At 43.4% G+C, this 11,145-nt stretch overlaps 3 protein-coding genes across 4 annotated transcripts; 2 read left to right on the top strand and 1 right to left on the bottom strand.

Moving 5' to 3' along the window:
- Positions 1–668: 668 nt before the first annotated feature.
- Positions 669–4,136, bottom strand: LOC118423325 (dehydrogenase/reductase SDR family member 9-like). Of its 2 annotated transcripts, none has more exons than XM_035831443.1 (6): positions 3,995–4,136; positions 3,666–3,832; positions 3,075–3,237; positions 2,319–2,577; positions 1,487–1,650; positions 669–1,042 (listed from the first exon to the last, which is right to left on the bottom strand). In XM_035831443.1, exons 2-6 carry the CDS (start codon positions 3,825–3,827, stop codon positions 870–872), a joined length of 921 nt encoding a protein of 306 aa, XP_035687336.1. In that variant the 5' UTR covers positions 3,828–3,832; positions 3,995–4,136; the 3' UTR covers positions 669–869. The 2 variants fall into 2 exon arrangements, with proteins under 2 accessions (XP_035687336.1, XP_035687337.1); XM_035831444.1 differs by having other exon boundaries at positions 1,513–1,650.
- Positions 4,137–5,900: 1,764 nt separating this feature from the next.
- On the top strand, positions 5,901–6,386 carry LOC118422230 (FAS-associated death domain protein-like). The gene has a single exon (XM_035829746.1). The coding sequence runs from the start codon at positions 5,901–5,903 to the stop codon at positions 6,384–6,386; it is 486 nt and encodes a 161-aa protein (XP_035685639.1).
- LOC118423331 lies at positions 6,131–10,747 on the top strand. The gene is made up of 2 exons (XM_035831454.1): positions 6,131–7,907; positions 8,840–10,747. Exons 1-2 carry the CDS (start codon positions 7,745–7,747, stop codon positions 9,274–9,276), a joined length of 600 nt encoding a protein of 199 aa, XP_035687347.1. The 5' UTR covers positions 6,131–7,744; the 3' UTR covers positions 9,277–10,747.
- Positions 10,748–11,145: the final 398 nt, after the last annotated feature.

The raw sequence follows: 11,145 nt of genomic DNA, 5'->3' as shown, positions 1-11,145 counted from the left end.
GAAACATCGTCATCGCAGATACTTTGAACAACCACTGTCGTCCATTACGCGGCTGTCTCCACCGCCAACGGCGCTTAAACATTCTGTCTGAACCAAACTGTCGACTTTGGAAAGGAGCAACTCAAGTTGCATCTGTCGCTTGAAGCAGTCAGTCGAGAATGTAAACAAACCACGTCGAATGGCGTTGCTAGTGTAGAACACGGAGTTTCCGGCTCCAGAACAACTTTTGTAACAATGGGTCGTTGCGGAATAAAGGTATCCACGCACAATCATCTACAAACAAGCACACCTGTCCTTGGTGCTGAACACCATCCACACGTAAAACAGACATGTATTTGTGACAGGAAAGCGATAAACCACCGGTTGTCTATATGAGTAGTTATTGTAAATAACTTGACATTATGAGGATACACGGTTGTATACTCCAGCCACAAGCTTTCGGGAACGATTATATAACGTTTACGTAATATAACAGACAACAAAACACACAGAAGGTAAACAGATACCTTCACTTGGTAGACGCATTTATTTTCCCTTTCCGCAAACATCCCGGTCCCAGTTTGGAAACCTACCCTTTCTAATCACGTTGTGCTTTCAAATTTGAAATGACCAATTGTCAGGCCCCCTCAACCCTTTGGGGTGACCACCCAGTAAACTAGTCGTGAGTATACCGTTGTGTATATTTCATGATATACACCTTATTTTTCCTTCCCACAAACAGCCTACCGAGCCACGGTTTGGAAATGTACTTTTATTAAATTAACACTGTGTTTTTCAAATTTGAAGTGACCAATAGTCAGGCCCTTCTCAGGCCTTTGGGCAGGACTTTCGGTTGACCAGCCAGTATCCTGAGGACCCAGTCTCCAACATCAGTCGGTAGCCAGGACAGGGGAGCCATCACTAACCGGGCATCCCAGCCGCACACGTACCGGCTCTGGGGATGAACGGCTGTCAGGCAGTGGGAGGCAGTGGGCTACGGCGTCTACCACGTGGTTGTAGTTGGTGGAACCTAAAGAGGCCACCTCTTTGAACACTCTGACGGCTGTTGACAGATAGAAATGAGATGTTATGATCAATCATTGTTCTTCACAACGGTAACGTGTCATTTTGTTACACTGCCAGTTCGTTATCGTACGATTCGCTACATCACAAGTCGTTTCGCTACATTTTTTGATCCTCAGTTGAGGTGAAGCTTTTCAAGTAGCTATAAGTGCAATGTACTACCACTGGCTACTACTACTACTGCTACTACTATTATAATTACTACTACTACTACTACCACTAATTCTACTACTGCTACTACAAAGTGCTACTACTACTATAACTAATTCTACTACATGTACTACTTCTGCTGCTGCTACTGCTACTACTATTACTACCAGAGGTGCAATACGAGGATGTGCGCGTGTGTTGATAAAAAGAGATGTCTCACTCGACGGTTTTTGTTCAGAATAGAACATATCTAAGATACTTATGATAATGTTACCGTCTTCAAAGAAGTCCTCCCCGTACCAGCTCCTGACGTCCGGCTCCAGATTGTCCCAGGACTTGTGCATCAGACGATCGATCACCTCAGGCGCCTGGAACCCCGTCAGGAACGTGCCGGGCTCCAGAATGTGCACGGACACGCCTAACGGGCCCAGCATTCTCCTTCAAAGCAAAACAAAAACCAGTCAGCAGCACTAAAAGTTCGAGGATCTCATACCTCTGTGAACTATCTAGCTACTCTTATGTATGTCTTGTTTCATTGTTGCTCACGAAAAGGAGGTTTTCATCACAGCACATTGACGTCTTGCTGTCACCCTTTGGTGACTAGCATATGGAAGATGTAATAATAATGTTTGTTGCAAATTCTTGTTCGAAGGCTAATTGGAAGTGACAGTAACAAACAGTATAGTAAACGACTACTCTAGTCTAAATGCTAACTCTAACATGTAACTTATTGGGTATGACTTCCCATATTAAAAAATATGCGAAAACACAGGCAGATAGACCGAAAAACAACACCTCTTAGTGAACTAGGACTAACGACTACTTCTATCATCTCTGAACACTACTTCCTATCACTACAGCAAGCCTGTCAGTGACCTTTGTGGTCATCTTCCCACTCAATGACGTCTTACCATTCAACTGACAGTGTACTCTACGGACCAAGAACACACAAAACGCTAACATCTATACACACCGAAAACAATACCTCCGTACACGTAAGTGTACCAGAAAGCATTAAAGATAAAATATCTAATCTTTTATAAAAATGGGTTTGAACGGCTAATAAAATCATAATAACGGTAAACGTTTTCAACGTTTGACCAGACCTGAGGCAATCCGAGTACCCCTCCACGGCAAACTTGGACGTCCCGTACGCTCCAGACCCAGGGTCGGTTCGGCCATAGACGCTGGAGGCGTTAACAACTCTTCCCCTGGCTCTCTTCAGCAGAGGTAGAAAGGTACGCGTCACGTCCACCATGCCGAACAGGTTGACGTTGAAGGTGTTGATGAAATCCTCTCTGGTCTGCCATTCAATGTGGCCGACTGCGCCCAACACTCCGGCATTGTTCACCAGACCCCACAGTTCTGTAATGATACTGGACGTCACCATCTAACAATCTTCTAACATTAATCTTAAAAGATTATGGATAAATGAATGCTTTTTAGGTCACGCTGACTTCAATTTATGAATGACAACCTCTGGAGACCCCAAAACTAATGCGGGAAGGCAAAAGAAAAAAGGAAAAACTTAAGCAAAAGAAGAAACAAATGCTGCTAAACCACACTCCGGAGGACTAAACATCCAGCCCTTTTTGGTTTGTCTTACAATGTATCATCTCTAGTAAGACTGTAAGACACAATTACTGTCATTTCAATAATGTTTAATATTGCCATTCTTGTCTAAAGAGGGAAACAAGGTCACTGTAGCCCCGTGCCTTGATCACGTGCCTCCTTACCTTGAGGGCATATCCTCAAATGATAGAGCAAGAATGCTATTAAGTATTATGTGGCCCCAGTTTCTTCGGGGGGGGAGGGGGGAATGCGCGCGCGGATGTCATCCATAAAATTTAGTGTGGCCTTACCTCCGTTCTCCCCCACATGGGTCCTGACGACGTCACGTGCCTTCAGGATGCTGTCGTGACTGGTGACGTCCATCGCCATGGTAACCACACGGTCAGAACACAGCTGCTTCAGGTCCTGCTGTCCCTTTTCTGTCAGGCAGGCTGCGAACACATGGAACCCCAGCTGGGTGGAGGGGTTTGTCATGTAAGTATGATCATAGAGATAACAATGAGGTTGGAATTTGAAGCAAACAATGTGTAAGCATTTTTCATATCTATTTACCTCATCTATCAATCAATGCACATCAATCAAGACAAGAATTTTTTTTTCCATCCTACACTAAAACAAAAACGTTTGATGATGCGGTAACGGAGTAACATGTATACGATGCCAATAGTTTAAAACATTGCAATTTGGAACCATCATGGATCTCCCTAAATACTATTAGTTAGTATGTGTTTTTTTTCTAAACAACGAATATAGGTTATCCCCTGGATAAAGGCGAAGTAGCGTTACGTTTAAACGGGGGAGAGGCTTCACTTTGATACTGACGGGTGTATTTTTGAAAGGGGGTCGACGACTTACACACAGCAAATTCCATCGAAACCTACCTTATCCAGTCGTTGTGCGTGCAGCTTGCCAAAGCCCGTATCACACCCCGTGACGAGGACATACTTGTCAGCAGTACTGGAGATACGGGGAAGGCCTCGAGCCCACTTGTACAGTCTGTAGGCCAGAATGGCCAGTAGAACTGGGAGAACGGTCCCCAACATTTTACCTGAAAAAACAACACAGCGATAGACAACTCGACCAGACAATAATTATGATCATTGCAGGGAAGGTGGGTAGCCAAACATATGTTCCAACGCCCTTAAATAATATTATAGGTATAACAGATAAAAGGCTACATACATAACGTTTTGCATACATATATACGTACCTATTGCAGTTTGAGTATACAAATCTTTACACTGTGACGCTAAGGTGTTTTCTCTTCAGCGCGTCAGCGGGGAATTTTCACCTGAATAGGGCTGAACTTTGACCTATCTACAGGCGAAATTCCTTTCCTTGTCACCTGTTATGTCCACACTTTGTCAGCATGATAATAGCGATAACAGCAGTAAATGATCCGTAATGATTCAATGATGGATAATCATAAGTAACATGGACAGTATGTCAAAACGTTTTGCCTCATAAACAAATGGTAGCATTCATTCTGCTGTCTTCTGATACGTTTGAACAGGTTTTTTTTTCAATTTTTAGATAAACTGTTTAGACGTCTAAAGGCTTGACAATTTAGCTTGGCGGCCACAATGCAAGTAGCATCGCCCAATGGGTACACATTTTAGTTGGGAGAGGAGATGCATTAGGGTACACATTCAAGTACTCTACTTGGTTTGTCCATAAACTACGAGAGGGCGTCAGAAAGTAAAAAGTGGTTTCATAACAAGCTGATCTTTACATCTTGAAATGTCTCACCTTGAATTTCCTCACCTCCTTGTTCACAATGACTACTGGAAGGGCTACTAGAAGCTGTTAGCCACTCGGCCGTCACTCAGAAAACATAACGATCTTTGACCCTGCTTGAAGACCTTATTCGATTTTCTTTGGCCTTTTACATGAAATACGTATCTGGACACCAGATTACAGAATGATATTCCAAAGGCATACGGTCATAACCACAACAGGATTCTATAACATCAGGGTGTTTCGTCCAGGACCCAGAGGTTCTGGGTTCAAATCCGTTGATGTGCCCTTGAGAAAGACACTTAACACGACTTTCCTCACTTCACTCAGGTTCAAATGAGTCCCGGCTAGGACAAATGGCTTCGGCTAGGACCGTCCTTCTTATTGGACGTTAAATGAAGTCCACGATTTGGAAGAGAGCCAAACTTCGAGCAGGTTATTGATTAAAGAACCCACCACACTTTGAATATTGATAAGAGAGGCGGTCCTTACCGGTGTGAGTGGATCAAACCTTAACAGTCTTGTGTCCAGGTGGGTTTCTTGAAAAGGTGATAGTCACCTGTTATGTCAATCCTCCCACAAATGCGGTAAATCTCAATAGATAAAAAAGGAAAATACGTAGAGGCCAGTTCATTGCACAACGGATAATCGCACACTGCTGTTAATTGCACGGAATCCCAAAATCCCGTGGTGATGTGGTCCAGCTTGATAACTTCGCTTTGTTGCACCATTCGGATAATTGCACGAAATGCACTGGCAAATGGGGTGTGCAATTAAGGGACTTCTACTGCTTTTCCCCTGATGAAGGAACATAGTAGTAATCGAGGATTTATTGTTATAAATACGTCACGGTTGGTATCATAAATACGATTAGTTGTGTACCTTCAAAGCTAACAAGCATCGAGACTAACAAGTATCGAAGAGTAACTAGAGAAGCGATGACGTCAAACGGTCCCCCAGGCAACCTTCTTTTGAACATGACACCTGTTTATTCGAACCTGAGTCAGACGTACGCCATCTTGCTCTCAAACCCAGACGTACTTTTTTGGTCCCGTATCTAAGGTAGGGTGTAGACAATATCTAAATTACTATTGAGAAGAAGTTGGGCTGATTTTTGCAGCTATGGTTACCCTAGTAATGTTCAAGATACTTATAATTTAAAACTATTGTGATATTGTTACACATTTCCTCCACAAACGTTTGGGAGAGACATGCGAAGACGGTACAAACTTGTAATCAGACCACACTTCCTTTCTTGACCACAACGCCCAAAGTGTACTTTAAAATTTTTCTTGAGCTTATAAGAAGACGCAACCAATCGCAAACAAAACGTACTAATTTCGTACATATTTCTTCAACCTGTACATGTAGATCAAACCATGGAAGGAGTATCAGAAGATCTGACACAAGAGCTCCAAACTGTTGCTGACGACATCGGAAAAGATTGGAAACGCCTACTCCGCCGGCTTGGTCTAAAAGACGTCGACAACGTCTTAGACCAAGTTGAGCACAGCTACAAAGACGACCTTGTCGAGATGGCCTACCAGGGTCTTCGGAAGTGGAGACAACAGGAAGGCAAGGAGGCGACTCTGCAGAAGCTGCTAGTAGCCCTGGAGAAGATTTGTCGGCGTGACCTGACCGACAAGCTGTTCGCTGATCGTGCTGTTGACACCAGTACAGAGAGAACTGCGCTAACCCACCGTCCTTCTGATCCAGACACTGAGCAAACTGTGCCTAAGCAGCTGATGTCAGAAGACACCCCATGCTCTGCACGTTCTGAAAAACAAAAGTGCCTCCCAAGGTTGCTTAAGACTCTTAAAGAGCGTCTCACAGTCAGGCGGAGAGCTGTCATTGGTATCCATTGAAACAATGTGATGTCGAAAACATAGGCTCCCATGCATCGGACCAATCATCCCCTCATAATGTCCACGCCTTGTCGCGGTGTGAGGGCTTGCGTGCCTCCGTGACCCCGAGAGCTATGCCAGCGGGCAGTTTCACCCATGCTGGACAGGTCAAGGGGTAGAGGCCAGACTAAATGTGGACAACCTCCCATTGAGCTAAAAAAAAAGGTTAGCCGGGTATAATTCACAGGCCAGGGGTAGATTCCAGTCTGCTACACCTGGTATCAAAGTCATCAGTGCTATAGTCTTGTTCAGTTTTGTGCTCGTAAAATTGACAAGGATATTACCCAGGCTAAACTGTTACCTACTGTTCTCAGAAGTTTGTCTGAGCTACATTCAGAAAACAGTAGTTATGGTGTTAACAATTTGAATTTAACAATTTCTGGAAAGGAACATTTTTTTGTAAGTTGTATCCCAGAACTTGGTCCTAATGTCTGCAGCAACTTTGGAATAAAGTTGACTGCATAAGATATTTGTGTGTTCTTTGTGTAACAGAAATTTTCTTTGCACAAAACAGCCAATAAAATTTGTTCATGAACCACAGCAAACAGATGATTGGGGGGGGGCTACTTATGAAATGTGACAGTCTGTCAAAACATGCTTCTCAGCCAACGGATGGTAAAATATTACAAAGTAAACAGATATGGTATTTCAAAAGGCATTGTCGGCCATATTTACTGGTTCGCGATAGTATCTACCAGGAAACCAGACTACAAAATGATAGTACATATACAAGGACATGCGATCATACTTCCCTCCTGATAAGAGGACGATGATGAAATATTTATTGTTTATTATGTGATAAACTGATGCTATACATACGTGTTTCTTAACGTACGTGAAAAATTAGTTGCGAGAGTAAAAGGCATGGAAGAGTAACTTATGAATTGATGACGTTAAACGGTCGGCAGGTAGCCTGTGTTTGTTTGCATTTTTTCATGTCTTACGTGTGGGATGAAAGACAAAGATTAAACCTCATTTTTTACCAAAATCAAGTGGTATTTAAAGTTACTAAGGCTATAAGATGTCAAACAAGTATCCAGAAACACATTGCAAAAGTAATTTTCAAGTTCAACCAACTATCTCTGAACGCCCTGTTGAAGTTTGTCCAATGGTTGTTCGCAATGCACCTGGCTGTAATTTATCTGGAGGGTCGGGAGGGGGGGGGGGGGTAATGCTGTATAATGCAACTGCCCCCTTGTCCAAGTTCAATATCAAGTGGTTGATACAATTGCGTTTTGGTCTTCAATGTGTAATTACGTCTAAGCATAGAACAGAATCGAACAACAGATAAATTAGTCCAATTTTGGTACCATATATATATGTGGTCACGAACAGGTGTAATCAAAGAGGCAATGACGTCAAACGGTCGCTCAGGTAACGTCGTCAGGAGAATGACAAGTGTTTACCTTTTTAAGAAACCCGAGACAGACCTTCGCCATTTTGGTCTGTCACCCAACGTTCGGACCTGCTCTCATATCGAAGGTAAGCGGGTAAATATAGATTATCTTGCATGGTTTCAATCACATGTTAAGTTTATTTGTGCATTTTTGATCGTCCTATCAACTTTCATGTTTCACTTGTGAACCTTTGTTAGCCACAGCCCCCTCAACAAAACGTGAACAATAGGCGAGCCCGTGAATAGGTCACTCTAATTGCACCGCTTCAGTTCTCTTTCCATACCAACGAACCCACTTGCAGCATGCTCGTGGTAAAATTAAACATCACCAGCAACGAAAAGGGCTATCAGCAAGCACGAAAGCATTGCAGTAGAAGAGTCAAGTAACGTAGGAATACCAGAACTACAAGGCTAGTAGATCATAGCCTGTCATGAGTCACGCCCCTAATGCTTAGGTCACAAAAAATTGCGCTGGTGCCCGTCGTGGGTAGCCGAAGTGGTCGAGAGATCAAGGGAAGATGCGGGCAGGCGCCAAATTGTTGAACTGCTCAGTGGTAGGAAGTCAGCAGGAATTGCGATTAACATGTACACTTGGAGATGATAATTTTCCTGACCTACCGCATGACTCTAGACCCATGCTCGTAAGCTATTCGGCCCTGCAAAGAAATATGGTTCAATATGTTTGTCAGTCATGCATCTAGGTATACAACGTATTGTTAAGTTCTTCGGGTACTATTTTCTCCTACGTGTACAGTTGTAGCCGATAGCATCACTTATTTAATAAACATTTCTTCTAACCGTTGCACATATATCGGTCCCTTCGTATTGCAAATGAGCCTTTAGTTAGCTCTTTTGCTCAGCACAATGTTTGTCTACTTTCATTGAAATTTATGGTCCATAGCTGATGACATGTTTTGCACTTTTTGTCTGGAGGTACGAGCGTTTTACCAGTCGGGTATCTGTAAAAAGCGGTGTACATATGATATGATGATCAAGACCACGTTTTGTGCGTATGCAGGTTACAAAATGGAAGGGACAGATCTGACACAGGAGCTCCAAACTGTGGCAGACTACATCGGAAAAGACTGGAAACGCCTTCTCCGCCGACTTGGCATGAAAGACAACGACCTTGACCTGATCCACCACGACTACATGGATGCTGGCCTTGTCGAGATGGTCTACCAGGGTCTCCGCAAGTGGACCCAGCAGGACGGAGAGAGGGCGACTCTGCAGAAGCTGCTAGCCGGTCTGGAGATGATTCGTCGCCGTGACCTGGTCAACATGCTGTCCGCTGGCGCCGATGCAAGCCCAAGTGTGCTCAGCCAGATTCGTCATGATCTGCCTGAGCACACTGTGCCAAAGCAGCCGATGTCAGCGGGCATCCCATGCTCTGCACGCTTCAAGAAACGCAAGCATCTTCCAGGGTTCCTGAAGACCCTGGTCAAGTCGACCTAAACGCCCGGGCAGAATGTGGTTCCTGTGGTTCCTAACATCGACGAGCCGACAGGACAGCGCGAAGCCTCCCAACGTCAAGGACTCAGAGTCAAAGACTTGACGATGCGCCTATCGTGAAGATAGCGCAAGGCCTACAGTGATGCGCCGATGGGATAACGTAAGGCCTACAGTGATGCGCTCTCGATATCGGGCCATGATACCTACTAAAATGCCTACTTTAATGCACCCACGGGGTATATGCAACGCAAGGCCTAAAATAATACACCCACGGGGTAGCGCACTTGGCCTAAATTATGCGCCCATGGGAAACGCAAGACCTTAATTGATGCGCTTATCGCGAAGATAGCGCAAGGTCTACATGTAATGACGCGCCCATTGGGAAACGCAAGGCCGCTGCACCCACGGGATAACCTTGGTAAAGGCCTACACTATGATGAATCCACGGGGTGGCGCATTTAGGCTTATACTGACGATTCGTGCCCACACTGTACAAGTGTACACAGCGCAGGCCTACATGTAACGGTTCAATGAAATTACATGTTCATGTATGATACGCCCACTTAGTTAGCGCAAGGCCTACTAGTAGTACACTTATTTTTACCTAACGTTGACTTGGTGATGCGCCGGGATGATGCAAGGCCTATTGGTAGTCTCTCTAGCAAGCTTCTCTGTTAAACTTTCTTTTGGCTTGTCTTGTGCTGTTTCCTGACAGTGCATCTGATGAATCAGTTCTGTCTGTACCCGGTTTTTGACAAACACCCAGGCTATATATTACTGTAACATGCATGTAGAAAACAGCACATGATAAGCAAAACAAGTCTGAAGAGGAGCCTGCTATAGAGACTAACTTTTGGCACATTGTTTTAGCATAAGGCCCTCTTAAGATTAGATTCACGCGATGACTAAAAACAATGCCCCACTTCGCTTTGCTTACAGCTCTTCTGTAGTATTTTCCCCTCTTAAATGTCATTCTAAAATGGGTGTTAAGAGACATCATGTTGTTCTTCTTGTCTTGTGGTATTTCTATCAGCAGCATTTACAAATATTAAAGGTTTGACGCTTTCGTTTTTCTACCAAACAATGTTCCGTATGGGGTCAGGTGGAAATATACATTCAAAAGTTTATTTTCTTCAATTTTGGGTGAAATTTGGATAGGGTTGCACGATTGACAAGGAGGGGTGACTCAGGACCCTAACACCAGTCTAGTGTAGCAGACAGAATCTACCCCTGGCATAATTATACCCGGGTATAATTCTGGCAAGGGTGGACTCTTGTCTCCTACTGTCTTCCACATTCACCAGTTTTGCACTTCTGAAATTGACGAAGATATTACCCTGGCTACACTTGATACTGTAAACAGAAAATGTCAACAGTTACGATAAAAAAAATCAAATTTAAGTAGAGTCCATTCCAAGTCACCATGAGGGATTTTAGGTGATATTTGTAATAAGTCTGAATTATTTTGAATAAAGGAATATCTGAGCCACAATAATCAAATTCTTTTTAAAAAATGGACTAAGAAAATACTCATCTATTTGAATTACTTTGAATATTTTAGAAACATTTTGAAAGTAACTGTACAAAAATATCTTTATTTAGAATAATTTTGAAACCTCTGTGATTTTTTCACATTTACAAATATTTACAAATAATCGTAAACTTTGCCAAATGTTAAATTAGTGTATTGCCACCATAAAAGTAAGCCCTATTGTTGCCTATTGTTGTATATTTTTAGATTTCACTACGGGGCACTGGTGGATCCTTTGTGGTGGGCCATTGTTGCATGGCACCCAACAATACTTTTCAAGTATGTGTTAATTGCTATCTTCCCAGCCCACTGACCCATTTACAAAAATGGTGGAAAATGGT

Source organism: Branchiostoma floridae, chromosome 9 (assembly GCF_000003815.2).
Source record: "Branchiostoma floridae strain S238N-H82 chromosome 9, Bfl_VNyyK, whole genome shotgun sequence".
Lineage (NCBI taxonomy): Eukaryota > Metazoa > Chordata > Leptocardii > Amphioxiformes > Branchiostomatidae > Branchiostoma > Branchiostoma floridae.
Note: the sequence above shows the minus strand (reverse complement) of the source record. Positions and strands in the feature narration are given on the sequence as shown.